Raw genomic sequence first — 18,994 nt, forward strand, 5'->3', positions numbered from 1 at the left:
TTGTGCAAGGTACAAGCTGGTTCCACTGAACTGGCAATGGACAGTGCTGGGATATCAGGGTCAAAGCAGCACTAGAAACAGACCTGGAGACACTATTTTTTTCATGAACTTGGTATTTTACACTATTTAGCCACTCACTACACATTTGAACCACTCAAGCTGCACTTGAACTGTAACAGACATTCTGGGCCTGCCCAAATGATTTTCAAGGTCAGACTAATCCTGTTAACACATTCTCTCATTGTAAAGTGGCACAAAGTTACACCTGACTTGCAAGATAAACCTAAACAGAGATCCCTTTGCATGCCATGCAGCTCTACCTAGAATTAATATCAGTCATAGAGAAAGAAAAGCAGTCTGTCACAAAGGCAGAGGAATTAAGGCTAAAGCCTTCTAACAAAGCCAACCCCCATTATCCTGCTGTCTCTTTTACAGCATCACTTCATGGCAGGTTCATGCATTCCAGGAATTTTAACAAAGCCTGGCCCCCAGACTGAGCCTGATGGCTCAGCTATTCACCAGGCAGCCCTGGGCAGTGGCTGTGTGTCTGTCTACACCACCAGACCAAGTCAGGCAAGAACATTCAACACTTGACATCTTGGCACTTGAACTGTACCCACAAGGTCTGTGCAGACTCCTGCAGCAACCCTGTAACTCCCTAACCCCACAACCCCCCAATTCTTTCAGAGTTCCAGGATGGGACTTGTCACAGGAATGGGAGGTCCTGTTGTTTTGCAGGTGCAGGTTGTTCTTGCAGTCCAAACCATGGCTGCAGAGTCATGGATTTGCACTTGTGTCAGAACAGCAGCTGCAAAATACAGCTGAAAATTCTGACAGAGGCAACTGCAGCTGCAGAGAACCAAAACAAGTGGATGGCCTGACCACCAGGCTTTGAGAAGAGCTGTCCCCTACTGTGGCTTTTTGTTCTTTCTTCCCCCACCCCCCCCCTTTTTTTTTTTCTCTAATTTCTCTAAGAAAGAGGCAAAAACAGGACAGAAAAAACTGTGATCTCCCCAAAAGCCTCCATGAGTTAACACAACAGAAGCAATGACTTCTCTGGCTTTCTTATGAACTTTTGGAGCTCTATGGGTTTGCATTTCACAGTCAAAGATATGTTCACCCTAAGATGTTGATTCCTAATAGCCACAACTGCAAATGATGGTTTCTTTGGGTTTAGGGGTTTTGTTAGTTTTTCAGGATGTGGTTTTGTTTAGTCTAGTTTTCTAATGTTAAAAAATGGATCTAATACTGGTGTGTGTTTAGAATGCTCACTAATTATAGCCATGTATTTGATATACCTGAATCATAGTGATGCCTTGTGGTACATCCATGTTTTACTCCAGGCACTTTTGAAAACAGGATCTTGATACAAGAGGTCATTTAAGCCAGAGCCAGGGGGAATCCTTCTCTGAAGGGGCCACTGTGCTCTGCTGGGTTGGCCTCAAACTATACCAGGTAACAGCTCTGAAGCTGCAATGGCAATTTCTGCTATGCATCTTGTGTTCCTGGATTCAAACCAGTGCAAATGGAGAGGCAAAAACCCTCACCACACTCAGGGGCAGAGTCCAAAAGTCCAGCTCCAAACAGGAGACCAAACAAGATCCAGTGCAAAGCCTGCCCTGCTGCAGCCCTGCAAAGCCAGCAGCTCCAGCCCAGGAGTGGAGAGGGGGTCTGAGCACAGCCCAAGGCTGGCAGATGCTGATGGGAGGCAGCTAAGAGGAGGGACAGAGCCTCTGACACCAGCCTGAGGGACTCGGTGCGTGGGACCTGTGGGCACTGCAAGCCCGCTCCTGAAACGTGGCCCCTCCATGCACTGAGACCTGCAGGAGCCCCAGGCAGGAGCAGCACTCCAGGCAGGCCTCCATCCCCCAGCACACCCACCACCCTCCCAGCATCATCCAAGCACCTTGGACTACACAGAACTACACCCTGACCAGTTGTTGTCTCTTTTTCTAAAGGCAGCTGCAGACTGATAAATATCCTCATGAAAAAGAGTGGAGGGGATTTACTGCAGCCTTTTAACTTCAGGCTTTCAAATCTGCTCCCGTTGTTCCCAAGAAGCTGAACTGTGAGTGTTCTCTCCCTTGCTCAGACCTCGTGCAAAGTCTTTCTGCCAGGGGCAATAGGGGGACAGGGGGAGAGCAACCTCAACCCCACAAAAATGGGACATGCTAATGAAGATACTGACAGAACCGGACACCACCACTGAGTGCTGCAAAGAGAATTTACATAATGTTACTCTAACAGTTCAGTAAAAATGGCATCAGTAAAAGGAGGCTTTCAAGAAATAAGTTACCCCCAAACACTCAGGGAGTGCAACTGAGTTTCTGTTAGTTTCATTTTGTTACATAAATCACCATTGTTATTATTCTTATTATTATTATTTCTTACTTACGATGTTAAAAGAGCAGGAGGATACTTGAAATAAAAGGCTGTGCATGCACAATACCCACACAAATAAATTCCAGTGATCCACCCTAGCACCAGGCACGGTGCCCTTCCCTGCCCACTGAGCTGAGCCCTCCCTTTAGGAGGAGTAGGGGAATTCATCACCAAATATACAGTATATTGTCATGGAATGATACCAGGAAACAAACAATACTAACAGGAGTCTGAACGTGTCCTTCACGTCATATTAATCTACTGTTTAACTCGGCAGAAAAGACAGTGAGGAAATAAAAGCTCAATTCACCCAGCCTGAGATCAAAACTGTCATGGCAATATTGGCAGGTTAGACCCTGATTCTTTAAATAGTACATTGCCTTTGTTAAACAAAAGTCATTCTTTTATTACATAATAGAGATTATAAATAAATGTAAAGTGTGCATGCAGTCAACTGCATATTATACAAGCAATATCTATGTTAATAATTGCTTTCTTTGGCAGGCCAGAATCCAGCTGGACATGCAATATTTACATATCAAAATCCTTGGTGTGTTCAAGTCATATTGGATGCAAGTGAAAATATATATGTATATATATTTACCGTATACACACACATTTATATATATATATGTATAAAGGTATATATACACCTCTGCATATATACTGTATACATATATACACATAGGTATATGCTAAAAGTGGATTTCATCTTTTTCAGATTCGGGTGATGCAGGCCTCGAAACACTAAAAATATCCTGACAGGATATCTGGGGAGGGGACTGGGGTGATAAATGAGACTTGGGGGAAGAGAGCTGGGATACGTTCTTTTCAGACAATATTTTTAAAATTTCTGCCACCTGCTTCTCAAGGGCAGCCATCCTGCTGCTTAGCAGCTGGATATCTTCTTTGAGTTCGTGCTTGACTTCCTGCAGTGTGGTTTGTAAGGCCTGCTCAGGAATGGGGTAGAAAGGACACCTAGCATCCGCCTGGATGGGGCTGTGCTCCAGGGGGCTGCGAGTCTCACCAGCTTTATCCAAGCGAAGGTCACTTTTTGTGATCCCACTGTCACAAGAGTCTGTTTTCCTCAGTGGGTTTTTATTTACACCGTTCTCCGAGTCATTGGACTTGGGGTCATCGGACAGCAACCCCATGGACTCGGCCTTTGTGACGTTGTTCCAGTCCTCCTTCTTCTCCTCGTGGGCACCCATGGTGTTCTTCAGCCGGAGCCAGCCCTTCCCGTTCCCGTTCTTCATCCTCATGGGGCTGTTCACCTTGAGGCATTTCTGCTCTCCGTTCCCGTTTGGCTTCAGCTCCATCACGTCGCGGTTGTTCTGCTTCACGGCCTCGCTGCTTTTCATGTAGGCCAGGGTGGTCTGGATGGGCGTGATCTGGGACACGGTGACCACGCTGGTGCCCGTGATGGAGGCCCCGTTCTGCACGCTCCTGCTCTCCACCTGCAGCTGGTTCCGCTCGGGGTCGGCGTGGCTGGAGCCCTGGTTGCGCATCTCCTTCTGCTGCTTGAATTTCTGGAAGAGTTTCCGCACGGGGTGGTCCACGGGGATGCTCAGGGTCACCTCGTTCTTCTGGCGCAGGCGCTCCTCTTCCTCCTTCTTGACATCGCTGATCTTCCTGAAGATGATCTGTGGGGGGATAAATCGACGACAGAGTCAGGACCCAAATGACATGGCATGAAAATATTAATTTGAGATGGGTAATAAGTCTTGAGAAAAGCCATTTCTCTCTTTATTCTTAATTCTGATCTTCCTTTCCATCTTAATTTTTTGTAGTGATTTCAAATGGAGCTGATCAAGACACAGCAATCTCAAGGTTAACCACTATAGATAGGGTACTTATGTCACAGACATCTTTTCTGAAAAATCCTTTCCTTGGGATTTTTCCTCCTGAGAAGCTGAGAGGCCTCAGGAACAAAATGTAAACATTGATTATCTGCTGGTGTGGAATGCAACAGGTGCATCTGTGATTGGTCTCATGTAGTTGTTTCTAATTAATGGCCAATCACAGCTGGCTCGGACTCTGTCTGAGACAAGCTTTTGTTATCATTCCTTCTTTTTCTACTCTTAGCCAGCTTTCTGATGAAATCCTTTCTTTTATTCTTTCAGTATAGTTTTAATATAATATATATAATAAAATAATAAATCAAGCCTTCTGAAACATGGAGTCAGATCCTCATCCACTCCCTCATCCTGGGACCCCTGTGAACACTGTCACATACTTACACATACACACACCCTTTCTTAACAGGATACATTAAAGGTGGGTTTCACCTTTTTTCTTGATGCAGAAGATACTACTACTTGAAGAACTAAAAATATCCAAACACCAACAGAAGGAAAGAAATGGAACAAAGAGAAGAAAGCCCTTGACAAAGAACCCAAATACTGTGATGCCATTGCTCACACTCATACCTGCTCTGTCACTATCTTTAGTACAGATCAAAAGGAAACAGTAATTCAGCAGGGACTACACAGCTGCAAGATAAATTCAATGTACACACCCTTCCAGAGGCTGCAGAATCCCAGCTTGCTCAATACTTTTTGATTTTTCTGTTAGGGTTAGGGTTTTTTAGGAGTGTTGGACGTTCCCTATGGGCCACATGTGTGGCTTCACACACTTTACAAGTGTTTACTGCAGAATTGGTATGTCTAATATGTGTAGGTGAGCTGGAAGCATCATGGAGAAGCAGCATAACAGGGCTGTGTGTGGCTCTAAATCCCAGCAATATCCACCATCTCATCATGCCATTTAATGCTGAGTTATTTCACCCAGCAGTATCTCTCAGGCTGCTGCAGAAAAAGGAATTTGAGTCTCAAGCTGAGGGAGGATCTACAGAGCAAAATCTTTTTGTTGATTTTCTGCATGTTACTCATATGATTTTTTTATTTTTATTTTTAGGTTCATCCAGTTTTTTTGAATGTGGGACTGGGAATCTGGGAAACTGGTTCTCTGTTTGACAACACTGTGAAAAGCAGCCTGTGATTAAATACAAATATGGACTGTGAAGGGATAGTGTGGTAAGAAAAGGAAAACAAAGCCCTTGAAATACACAAACAAAACCCTGTGTCAGTCAGCTGTAGGCTTTTGAAATATCAACTTGAGTATCCATATTTGAGAATCTATTTACTTTCAAGTCTCACATCTTCAGAAGTCAGCAGAGAAGTGCCATGATGGGTACAGATCTTCACTGCATGAATCTGGGATGAGCTGGACTTCAAAGCTTCATTAGAGAGCTTTCAAATGCAGTAGATCTCTCCTTGCCTGCTGCTGATAGACACAGCTGCTTAGAATAATTTGGTTAACTTGCTTATTAGAAGCTCAGTTAAAAAAATATAAACAAAACCAAGGGACAACCATGGAAGTTACTTTAATGTGACTACTCTGACCTAGATGCAGTGACACATTCCCTCATTTGGAGGCTCCCCTTCATTAGCAGCTGCCCTCATGGAGCTTTTCTCTCTCTCTCTCTCACTCTCTCTGGCCACTCTCAAGAGTAAATAAGGGTAAGAGAAACTGCCCTTGATTCAAAATTGAGTGATCACATTTAATTGAAGCCACGCTCTCTAAAGGCACATTTGGAAGGTGGGTGGTGTGTGACGTTTAGTTTGTGCCTCTCTTGCCCCAGAGGGCAGCACAGCACCTCTGGCAGAAGATGCAGCAGTGAAAGCAGCCAGCTGCAAGGATGTGTCCCCAAGGATGTGTCCCCAAGCAGTGTCTCAGGGGACATGGCTGGTTCCCCTCCAGGTGTCCCTGTTTGGCTGTGCTGCTCTGCCTTGTGCTGAGTCCCTGAAAACATCTGCAGTGGGGGAAATATCCCCTACCCAATGCTTTACAAGGTTGTGTAGGGACAGGAAAGGGGGGAATGAGAGTAGGTTTAGACTGGATGCTAGGAGGAAATTCTTTACTGTGAGGGTGGTGAGGCCCTGGCACAGATTGCCCAGAGCAGCTGTGGCTGCCCCATCCCTGGCAGTGTTCCAGGCCAGGATGGATGGGGCTTGGAGCAACCTGGGATAGTGGAAGATGTCCCTGCCCATGGCAGGATGATCTTTAAAGTCCCTTCCAACCCAAACCATTCTGTGTTTCCATGATTCCCCTGCTTTCTGGCCATGAATCTGTTTCACAGCTTGAGCCCCCTGCTCCCTGCAGGCAGCCTGTGCCTGGCTGGGCTGTCCAGAGGCAGTGGGGGATGCTGGAAGGGAGGCAGCTCCAGCAGCCTGGCACAGGCCCACGGTGCTTCCCTGGCCAGTGTGGCACTGGATGTGCCATTGGGAAAGGCAGGACGCAATTCTGACAACGTCTGTCCTCCTGCATGTTTACAACAACCAGAATGACAGCAACAAAGACCACAGCAGCAGTTTTTGATTCCTCTCCCAAAGCTTGCACTTCACTGAAAATTACCCTCACCTCCCTTTCTCCCCCAGCCCAATCTTGGTTCTTTTATCCCTCTTCTAGACTCAGTTCAAACCTTCCCCAGACACAGGTTATCTCTCGGCACAGAGTATAATTACCAGCGACTGCTGCTGCTGGGCTTGGCAGAAGAAAAGCCAAAACCTCTCTAATCTGACACCACCTGTACCTCACACTCCTGAAGTGTGTCCTTATAGAAGTCAGGAAATTACTGTGAAGCTTTTTGCCCCAGAACCACTTGGCCAGGTGTCATTTGGATGAGTTGAGGCCAGTGACAGAGGGGTCTGAGCCTGAGTGCTTCTGTGACTCAGAGCAGAGCAAACACTTTGGGAACAGCAGAAAGGGATGGTGGCCAAGGTGGAAAATGCCATCAAATGCAGGATGCAAATCTGGTCTGCTGTATGAGGCCAAGGACCCACTGACCACTCACAGCCATGAGCTTTACCCCATGGCAAAGCTTTATGGCCATGCAGTGAAGACACACACCAAAGCCCTGCTGTCACCTCCTCAAAACGTGTTCTCTCAGCTTCCTGCAGGACACAAGCTGACAGAGATCTTCAATGAGTTATTTCCCTTTTCTTCTCTTGGGACAGAAAATGCTCCAGCCTGGAATGGTTCTGAGCAGCTCCTCTGAAGGAGCAGATCTGCCACATGCTGATTAGTGCAGAAAATGCCCAGGGACTCAGAAATCCAGAGGTTAGCTGAGAGTCAAGGATTCAGGAAGATAGGAGTGATCTACCTCAGTGGAGCCCTATTTCCAATGGAGCAAAGGTGGGCTGGTGCACAGCCCTGGGCCTACTCCCCTTGCTTTTCTCATGTAACCTGTAGGTTTCATAGCTGTTTTATTTTCTTTTTCACTCAGAAATGCATAACCAAGCAGACCCTCACATCCCAACTCACCCTGTGGGATAACAACACTTTGAATGGAGACTGAGGTCTTGGTCCTTACTCTCCCACTGAACTACTCTGCCAAGGAAATCATTTCACCCCATGGAGAACTTCCCCCTCTTCCTTCCCCTCAGCCAAGGGAGATGCACCCCTAGCACAGCAAGGATCCAGTTTTGGTCAGGAGTACTTGAGAGCAGCAGAATACATACAAGTAAAAGAAAAGAAAGATCCTACACAGACAAAGAACTGAAGAAAAAAAAAAAAAAAAAAAAAAAAACCAAGATGTGAATTCTAGCACTAACAGGGCAATAGTTATTTTTCATTACCAATTTTTTCCATATTAGGAGATTTTTCATGTGGCTGGATTTAATCTGCTTCCACAGTGGTTTAAACTAAACCAGAATAGTTAAAATGTGTTTACATTTACAAATGTTTGCATGGAAACTGAATTCTATTGATGTCTAATAACTTTAACCAGTTTTCTTTATAAATAAGAATTGAAAAACATCTCATGTGATCTGACATTTCATTGCAGATTGGAAGAGCATTATTTTGAAATCTTAAACTGGATGAGCTATTTAATTTGTCCCTGACCCTTCTCAGAGAATCTACACATAGGCCTGCCCAAATGCATGTCCCAGGAACAGTCACAATCTTCAAAGAAGAAGCTGAATTAAGTGTGTATAGAGTTTATTTCAAGGAGTAAAGAGCCACAGTCCTGTCTCACACCAAGTTTTAAATTCATTAATGTAACAGACATTAAATGCAGGACTCCATTTTCTTTATGGATCAGGTTGTGAAAGACCCTTCCATGTGGCACAAATTTTGTCCCAGGGGTCCAGGTTCCTGGGTTTCTCTTAGTGTTTTTATTTTGGGTAGAAGGGGCAACAGAGATGACATTAATTACTGAGCTGGCAAAGATGAAGCAGAAGTTAACTGACATTCAGCCATAGGGACTGAAATACTCAAGTTATTTATGAGGCAGGCACAGAGGAGTAAACAGCAATTTGAGATTCTCCATCTGATCTCAACCTCAGCCTCCCTTCCACACCAAGAGGTAACTGATGTGAGTGTGAACTCCGTCCCTCCAAAGGGGACCTTCCCCCAGGTCCTGGCAATGGATGTGTCACAGCTCCTGTGAGGTGCCAGCTTGTATAACCAGCCCCAAAGCCAAGTGCAGATGAGGGCACCAGCAACGAGGAGTCAGGGAGGCAGCTCAAAGCTGAGACACACACACTGAATTAAAGAGTAAAGCTGTGGCCTTTTCAGGTGCTTTGAAATGCATCTCTTGTCTGCTGTCTTTTTTTGTAGCAGTACTGTGGAAATCATCCCTGCATGACCTTGCTCCATCCAGGAGGTCTGCACAAAGATCCCTTAATAAGTGACTCCAAGGCAGGTACGTGAAGGGATTACAGAGCTGGTAAAAGTCTTGAAGAATTACAGTGAGTTCATAAACAGTGGCAGCTGTTTGACCAGAGATCATCCTGTCCTGTGCCTGAACATCCCATGCTGTTGTTAGTGGTGCCCAAGGTGTGCCTGCTCCTCTCCACAGAAATGGCCAGAAAGGGACAGCCATGGATCCAAAGGGAGCACAGTTGTCATGGTGATGGATGCAGAGTGTGTGAACTGACTGGGAGGGAGAGAGGGGAGGAGGGAGGGAGAGCCACACAAAGCCACCAAAAAGCAAAGATTGTCACAGACCCTGTCCTGGGAGAATTGGTTTGACTCAGCTCACTGGACATTTCTGCAGCAGAAACACCACATTTCAGTCTCCACAGCCACATCCACTCAGTAACCACAGGTCACTCTCATTAAAGCACAGACCAGGCTGATGGCAGTGCTGATCATCTCTCAAAAGTTTGTTTTGGGGGTAATTATCTTGTCTGAATCAATGTCTTGTAGAAGCCCCATCTCCCTCCCCATCAGCCCCATCTGATTGTTCACAACCCAATGTATTTGTCCAGATCCCTGCATTTTTGTTCCTATTTAATACAGCAACTTCTGAGAAGGCATCTGAGATCAGTGAGATAAGAATAATAGAATCACAGAATTATTAAGGTTAGAATCAAGATAATCAAGTTAATGGTTGATGATCTTGATTCATTCCTCAGGTTAATAAATCTGAAGAAATAGAGGGCTCTTTTTAACCTGGACCCACCTGACAGCACAGGTTCAGAGCTGTACTTGAAAACACTGCAGACAGAGCAAGTGGGGTGAGCAGACAAAGTGAGCTGGAGCTCCCCAAGTGATGGAGGCAGGATTTCAGGGAAATGCACCCTTCTTTGAACCACACTGCAGCTGGATTGCAGTTGGCTGAGACCCACCCAGCAGCTCCTTCACCAGCTCTCAGATCCCACCAGAAGAATTTGGACTGGTCCACCTCTTCCAGGAATGTCTAATTCCCATTCAAAAAGGGAGTTAGAGTGTCCTCACAAGGTGTGTTGGCCTTGGCTTGCTTTTATATAAGCTTTTTTTTTTTTTTTTGGATATAGGAGAGCTGCCTTCCCTTGCCTCCTTGGCCTGAAATTACACAAGCTTAGCTGAAGCTGGCAAGTGGATTTTAAAAGTTTTAAGTGGTATAACCAATATCCAATACTGCAATAACACAGATCTCATTTTCTTTGGAAATAATGCTACAAGGCTCTACAACATAAAATTTCCATAAAGATGTCTGCAAAAAATACTATTAATTTTCACATCTTGGAGTGCACTGTACAAAAGTAATTTACATTTTTGTCATGCTAATGTGGAAGGCAGATTTATGTCAGAGCCAGGATTTAGACAGACACAGGATACTCCAGCGCAGACGTGTGTGCTATTTCCTGCTCCTGAAAATACATAATACATAAATACATAAATACATTTCCTGCCCCATAAAATACACCCAATTTCCAGAGCACAGACACTCGGAACAGGGCTCACCTACAAAGCCTCTGTCTGCATGTGAACTCACCCTCCAGGAGCCCTGCACAGCGGAGGGAGGAAGACAAAGGCACTTGGAAGGTGTGAGTCATTTCTTTCACCTGCAGCTGGATGTTAAAGCAGGTCAGACAAGCTGTACCCTGAGCTGCCTGCTTGTCTCTGGTGTCTGCACAGGCAGCTCCGTGCCTGTCGCCTCTGAGCAGACACCCTCCATGGATGGTGGGATGGAGGATTCAAATCCACACCTCTGGCAGTGCAAATGTCAGGGTTTGGTGCAGAGGGTGTAAAAAAGCCTCCTGTAGTTATTCTCTGTGTATGTGTGTGTGTTTTGCACCCTTCATCTGATGCTGGTTTTATTTCCACCTCAGGGTGTTGGGGTATTGCCAATTCCTGGCTGGGATGAATTCCCCACAGCCTCAGGGCCCAGCCAGTCCTTACAGACAAACTTTATTCTTCCAAAAGCTGCAGAGGGAGGACAAGCCACAACTGCCCAGGAGACCCTGCCAGACTGGTGGCTCTCAGTGAGAGCTTGTGGAAAATCAGATGGAGCCTCCCAGACCCCCTGAGCCCATCAGAGCCATGGCCTGGGAGGGGTTTGCTGGGTTTGGCAGTGCCAGGGGTGGGAGTGATCCCAGCAGGATCTGTCCTACAACACCTGGAGTGGGATGAGCTTTGCAGTGCACAAGGGTGGGTGTGCAGAACAGACACATCTCAGGTGGTCTCCAGTTTCCTGGATGAACCACTGAGACAGTGTTCACAGGGTCTCAGGTTGAGGGAAGAGATGAGGATCTGACTCCATGTTTCAGAAGGCTGATTTATTTTTTTATGATATATATTATATTAAAACTATACTAAAAGAATAGAAGAAAGGATTTCATCAGAAGGCTGGCTAAGAATAGAATAGGAGAGAATGATAACAAAGGTTTGTGTCTCGGGCTCTGTGTCCGAGCCAGCTGACTGTGATTGGCCATTAATTAGAAACATCTAATATGGGCCAATCACAGATGCACCTGTTGCATTCCACAGCAACAGATAATCAATGTTTACATTTTGTTCCTGAGGCATCTCAGCTTCTCAGGAGGAAAAATCCTAAAGAAAGTATTTTCCATAAAAGATGTCTGTGACAAACCACGAGCAGGGAAAGGAAACTCACCCCTTCCCCCTTATTCTCACTACACTTCCCAAGAAAACCTTCCAGCAGCGGAATGGAGATGCCCTGCCCACAGCCCCTGGGAAACTGGAGACCACCTGAGATGTGTCTGTTCTGCACACCCACCCTTGTGCACTGCAAAGCTCATCCCACTCCAGGAGCTGTAGGACAGATCCTGCTGGGATCACTCCCACCCCTGGCACTGCCAAACCCAGCAAACCCCTCCCAGGCCATGGCTCTGATGGGCTCAGGGGGGTCTGGGATGCTGCATCCCTCAGTCCTTGAGGACTGGTCCCCTCTAGGAGCCTTAGGCTGTCAAAACAAGGCATATCTGGGATCCTCTTTTCTGATATTCTGAAAACTAGGCCAGTCAAACCGAATTCCTAATGCATAACCCTTGGTGAAAAGGCTTGCTCCAAAATGAACGTGTTTTTAAAATCTAGGCAGGTCCCAGAGAACTAGACTCACTATTAATACTTGATGTTAAAATGCTTTTAAATCTTATTTTTCAGGTTTTCTTTTTCAGAAAGCTCCCAAGATATTACTAATACCTAATGCCAAAATGCTTTTAAATCTTATTTTTCAGATATTATGTTTTTAAAAAACAAAAAAACTTCCATTATATTAAAAAATCTCCCTTTTTTGTTTACATTAATTAAAAAGTTAATTTAAAAAGTCAAACTATGAAAGACGAGACAGAAATGGATTAATAGGAAATGACCCCACACAAGCCTTTAGGCTGCTTCCCCTAATTCACTCCTGCAAATCTCCATAAACTCTTAGCTCACTTCATTAATCTGCACTCCAAGGATGCAGAGTAGATGGTTTGAAATGATGGTTTTATTGTTCTTCTGCTTTGCACACTCCTCAGATAGCTTCACTTTGATGTGAAATTCAGCCTCAAAAACAAACTGCTCTAACAACTCTTTTAATTGCTCTCCAGTAAATTCCCCTTAATCCTCCTGTCCCAGGAACTGTTTTGTGTTAAACCACTGCTCCATCTGCGTGTGAGAAAGGAATCTCTGTCCTTGGCTGTGCAGTGAAAATGACTGACTGCTGAGCAATTAGTTAATCTCCAGGATAGGGATGTCTCACTAAACAGTCTTTCATGCTGGATTTTGGAGGAAAAGAAGATTTCTGCAGGTTAGTCTTCCAGCTGCTTGAAAGAAACAGTAAATAATAGCCTTTCTGCAAATTTCCATTGATCCTCACTTCACAGACACAGTAACATGCTACAGCAAAAGCTTCCTACCAAGCACATTTTAATTTTGCTTTGGAGAAACTGTATTCACATATATTCTTCCTCAGCAACTATTGAATTGACCTGCAAAAGATGTGAAGATTTCCAATCCAAGTAACAAAGTGATGTCGCTTCAAGCAAATGAGAATTATTTCCATGATGCTGAAAAAAACCCTTTAAAGGGTTATTTAGTAGCATTTTATGTGCAAGGAAGAGGTTAATTCTTTTATGATGACTTAATAAAGATCTTTGTCCCCCCAAGTTGCTCATCTAAGGAAAAATCAGGACATGTAATGAGGGAGAGACCCTTCAGAAAAGCACAACAACAGTCAATAACTGATTTTTAAAGTCAAGAAATTCCATCATCTCTTTACTGCTTGTCCTACTGTTTAGGATTACTGTAGGTCCAATTTTAATCTGGTTCCATTTCATGTTCACAATCAATTCTCACAGCACCTGAGTACTCTTGCAGAGAGACATCTGTGCACGCTGGCAGCCAATTAGGCTGATCTGCATTTGTGAAAAAACATGAATATTAAGAAGGAAGTGGTTGAGAGCTTGACCCATCCTCTTCATACTGGGTATGGATCTGAAGTGATCGTGGTTTCATTTTAAACATGTCAGGATGGAAGAAGAAAGAGGAGAGAAGGGGGCAGAGATCCAAGTCTCATTTGTCACATCCCTGGAGCACCGTGGCCGAACTCACAGAGCAGCAGGCTGGGATTCACAGGGATGGATTATCCTGCTGGCCTGACCTTCAGCCAAGTGGGAAGTCCTGCACAAATCACTCTTCATGTCTCCATCTCCCCCAGTGTAACACAGGATAATAACACTGCCCTCATTTCCCCAATTAACTGGAAATCCCTCTGTCACTGCTAACTATTTACAACTGAGAGACTAAAACCCATGGCTGACAGCAGAGAGAGGTCACTGTGCTGGCCTCTTGCCAAAACTGAGGCAGTTCATTAAAAAAAAAAAAATACAAAACAGGCACAGAAAGAATGCACATAGGTGTGCTCAGGGTTTCAGCTCAAGATGAAAAGCCCAGGGCATGCTGCCCTGAGATGTTCAGGGCAGTGCACAATGGATGTACAGTGCTACATGAAGTCCTGGTCTCATCCCCTGAGACATCAATCCCAGACTGATTAAAGGCACTGACACCTACTGACACCTACTCTGCAAGGAAGGATCAGTCAGATCACTCAGCTGGCCTGATGGATTCTTTGACAGTGTGATTGCACCTTCAGCCAAGTGTGGGCTGAGCTATGGAGTCAGATTTCCAGAAGAAATGCCAAAACCTTCTCCTCCCTTGGCAAAATTATACAATTTTCCACCAACTACAAGAGCATTGTCTTAGAGCAGCTCAGTTTCCTCTTCTGTTCTTTGAGTCACTCAGGCCTGAGCACCTCCTGCCCAGAGATGTCTCCACCTTCCCATATCCCAGGGGAAAACAACTCATGGATTTCCTGTGGCTGCAGGTTCAGCTGTTGTCTGATGTCTGCTGGGCTCTGTTTGTCTGCTTGGAAAGGGATGCTGAAGAAGGGCACTGTGCTCCTTTGGAAGTGGGGAACTTTGCCACTGTTTTTAAATGAGACAGGAATTGGAATTGATTGCTTATTTTTGCTGCTTTTTTACTCAGTATTTTCTGTTTTCTTTGCTGTAACCAAACAGCAGATGCTTTAGCATGTTGCAGAGAAGACAGATTCAGAATGATTTCTGCAATACTATCCAAGTGAGCAAAATGCTCCTTCCACATACAAAATCATTTCAATCAATAAACCAGAAAGGCTACTTTGTTTATGAATTTATGGTTGGTTTCAACCAGGGTCTGTTGCTGCTTGGCCTTGTAAGATCAGCCTGTTGCAGAGTGAAGTATTGATCTGTGTGGCCTCAGAAGGATTGTGACCATGGTCACAGCTCCTTTGGGGCTCCTGTCACAGCTGGGAGCAAAGAAGCCCAGCTTTAGCCTCCTAACTCCTTTTCAGGACCCTAAGTCCTACAATGAACTCAATAAAAAGACAAAACTGGATAGGAGAGCTGAAATAATGCATTGAATCAGAGTCTCATCTGTTTTCTGTATATAACACTGAGTTGGTTAAACATGGGGAAACAGCAGAGGACAATTTGAGTCTGAGTGCTGCAGTGTAACTGTTACTGAGCAGTGTCTTGTGGGGACCCCTGTTCCCTCTCACTGGTCAGGGTTATCCACTTTGGGATTTAAAGTCACACCTTCCATCACTCCCTGACAACCCTCCCATGTAAACAAGTCTAATCTGGACTGGGCATTTTGTGGGTGAGCAAACTACTTGCAGATGTGTCCTTGATGCAGAGTATCACCTATTCATCCCTCCTTCCCCTTTCTCTTTTCTTCCTTGTGGATGCAATTATTAGAGAGCAAAGGGCAAGGGAGATATTTCTCCTATTTCTTTGTCTGGCATGAAGGCAGAGGGAAAAGCAGATTTCTCTTGACAGGATTTCTTTTTTTTCCATTTTGCAGATGTTTCTTTCTCTTGCAAGAAGGGAAGCTGAGGTACTTACAGAGGGGGAAAGAGGAGCCCTGCAGATGGCTAAAAACCCAAGCCCATTACACCCAAGATCTTTCACTGCATGGGGAAGTGAATCTCAGCAAAGACAGCCTCCACCCACCCCAACCAGACCATCTCATGACTTTCAGAGAACCACACTGATGTAAGGAGATGGTGACATGTGGCATCACGTGGCACACTATGACCTTGTTGTCACCACCAACCCTGCCAGCACATCACCATCAGGTACTCCAGGGTTTAGGAGCCAGAGGGAGCTTCCCAGGAGGAGCTGGGAGCCTCCCAGCCCAGCTGAGGGGTGCTGTGCTCACTGCCAGACAGTTTCCTCTTCCACAGCACAGCTCCCAACTCCATCAGCCAGCCTGGGTCCTTGCAAACTTATATTGACTGGCTGCTGGATCAATATCTGCTATTGGCACTGGCCTAATGAAATGTCAGTCAGCAGCACTGCCAATTGATCCACACTCATCTGCGCTGCAGATCACTGTCTGTGCATTTTACCAGAGATGATTAAAAGAAGAAAACAGCCTTCAGTTCTCCAGGATCTCCTAAGGGGGCCACGCTCCTGGGCAGGGAGAGGGAAGCACAGTTCAAAGCCTGCAGATGACAGCAGGGTGGTTTGAGCTTGGGGCACACTGCAGAAACAGGGGAAAAGTGCCAAAAGACTTTACAAGTTGCTCTTCAGCCTGATTTAACGTGGAGCAGAAAATCAATCACCAATAATAATATGCAGCAGTAATCCAGCCCTCCCCTCTCCCTGCATTGGAGGAATTTGGATTTACGCAGCTGCCACTGGCGCCAGAGGCCAGCACAGGGCACAGAGAGGTCGTGCATCCCTGGCCCAGGGTCACTGAGCTGCCCAGTGCATAAGCTGGGGGGATGGAGCCGAGGTTTCCAACCTAAAGCCCCTAAAGCAGGAAAATCCATACTGCAAAAGATTAAGCATACATATATATTTTTTAGAAGTAAAAGAAGATTATTAATATAACAACAACCTTTCTTTTCACTATTGTCCTGTCTGGTATGTAGAGTTCTGGATTTGAAATAATTGAAAAGGCTCACCTTTAATTGCAGTTAATTGCTGAAATTAAATCCAGACCAGGACAAATTACTGCTGCTCAGGTTTGTGTTGGCAGAGGGGTGAGGAGGGAGGCAGAACTATTTCTGTTTATTTAGTGACAAAGGTTGTGCTTTTGTTCCAATGAAAAATATCAAAATCCTCATGTTTGGCTTCTGGCCAGCCCTGTTTGTGCAGTGTTCCTGCACATCCCCAGCACAAAGCCACTCAGAACATGGGCACAGAGGATTTGCAGAATTTGTATTTTCGTCTCTGCATTTTTGCCTCTTATTGCTTTTTGCCTGAAGACTAAATGGCCTCACTAAATGCCTAAGAGAGTCTCTCCATTTACAAAGTAATACATCAGCAAAAGAATTGCAAATTGTTCCCCAAATATACTACTCTCTGCTCTCTGCTTTAAGTGGAAATTTAAATTAATTGAAATCATTATGACTTTCTTTTTTAACTTAAATATTACTGTACCAGACTATAAAGTGCCTGAAATTTAATCTGAAGTCTTCAGACCTGAAAAAGCATTTTGCAACTGAAAGATTGTTGATTTTTTTCCATCTATATCCAATGGCCCAATAAAAAATAACACCCGTAGCTATCAGCCTTGCTTCTGACATTGAGAACATTCCACCTGGCTTTCAGAAACCTTGGTTTTATATGGAATGTGCCACCAGCTACTCTGTTGACTTCATCACTTTCAAGGTTTTGTTAATTTATTGAAAAGCTTTTACAGCAGGAGCTTCAATTAGAACAATGCACTTCCACTGCCATGCAAGGTAGAACACCCACCATCAGTTTTGTTTGGAAGTGCTAAGTCAGAAATGAAGAAATAACTTAAAAAAACCCAAATGGAAGGGAAAAGGAGCAGCCTCTGTACCTAGAAGAGCCAAGACTCCAGCTTCTATTACAAAACAGGGAGGTAAAAAAAGGTGCTCAGTTACTGTCAGATATCCCTCACCTCAACCAGGGCTAGTAACAGAGACCAGCTTAGGGGAGAGAGTCACTGACTCCACATCAAGCTAGCTGAAAATCATTCCAGTATTCCTGACTGGAGCAGATTTACACTGCTGGATGGGCAGTCATTTGCTTCTTTCCCATTTGCTTCTAGATTCCAGTCAAGGACCTGGCCTTTTGGGGCTAAAAGTGAGGGCCTGCCTATGCCACACCAGGTGGAAGGGCACCAGGACTCCTTTTGTCCCACAGCACCATCCCCCTGCAGAAAGGCAGGACCCAGGAGGATGAAGCCAGGCTCTTCTCAGTGGTGCCAAGCAGGAGAAAATGGGCAGAAACTGATGCACAGGAGTTCCACCTGAACATGAGGGAAAACTTCTTTCCTGGGCAGTGACTGAGCACTGGAACAGGTTGCCCAGAGAGGGTGTGGGGTCTTCCTCACTGGAGATATTCCAGAACCATCTGGACACAATCTTGTGCCCTGTGCTCTGGGATGGCCCTGCTGGAGCAGGGAGATGGGACCAGATGATCCACTGAGGTCCCTTCCTGGGATTCTGTGATTCTCTGATCAGGCTGCACTCAGAACTGCTCTCATCCCTCTCTGTTAGCAATCTCAAAGCTTGCACCATGGTTCTGCTCTCAGCCAGCCAATCATGCCAAAACTACCTCAGTTAATCTTTACAGCCTGTTGACAAATCAGAGAAGACTGAAGCTGTCTAAACCAAACTCAGCAAGTGCTCACTCCCTTCCTACAGATCTTTTGGATGAAACCTAAGTTCAAATGACCACTGATCATATCCCAGTGCCCACCTTACCCATGGGATGCCCTGCAAAGGAAGCCACAGGGATGCTGCCAGGGAGAATGAGCTGGGGCAATTCAGCAACATCTCTGCTTCTCAACTGAGAGACACAGCACAAAATCCACTGGCAGGGTGACCTGACAATTCTTTTAATTTGAAATCAAGACTTGGAAAAGATTAACACCTCTGAAAGACAGGGTCAGCCCACTGTGCAATAGATCTGAAATAACTCAGTTGAACCATTGGGAAATCCAAATTTGATAGGAAAAGAAGGCCAAAAGGTTATTTAAACTTTTAATATCTACTTCATTTAACTACAGAAAGCTTGGTGGAATAACCTTAAAAAGCATCCCAGGGATTCTTCAAGTGAAACATCTCACCCAGCAAGAGCAAAGCTTTTCCCAGTTGGGAGCTCTTGGTTGGCAGTGTGTGATTAAGGAGTGCTGGCTGTTGGAACATGCTGAAATTGCCTTTAATATGATGCCAGTCACTGCTTCAGTGGGGAGGAACCACTTGGGGAGAAAAAAAAAGGCCCAAGACACAAGCATGCAAACATTAAGGAGTATGCTGTCAAGAAGAAATATACCATGAACAGGATGTGCTACTTTCACCTAAAACTTTCCC

The 18,994-nt window shown here is 45.1% G+C and overlaps 1 protein-coding gene across 1 annotated transcript in view; it reads right to left on the minus strand.

Annotated features, from left to right (window-relative positions):
- Positions 1-934: 934 nt before the first annotated feature.
- The window catches only part of KCNH5 (potassium voltage-gated channel subfamily H member 5), a 153,286-nt gene continuing 135,226 nt past the window's right edge, over positions 935-18,994 (minus strand). The window contains exon 11 of the mRNA XM_063159762.1: positions 935-4,025. Coding sequence (XP_063015832.1) covers positions 3,078-4,025 — 948 coding nt within the window. The 3' untranslated portion in view covers positions 935-3,077. The remainder of the gene's footprint in view (positions 4,026-18,994) is intronic.

This window comes from Melospiza melodia, chromosome 6, assembly GCF_035770615.1.
Source record: "Melospiza melodia melodia isolate bMelMel2 chromosome 6, bMelMel2.pri, whole genome shotgun sequence".
NCBI classification, from domain to species: domain Eukaryota; kingdom Metazoa; phylum Chordata; class Aves; order Passeriformes; family Passerellidae; genus Melospiza; species Melospiza melodia.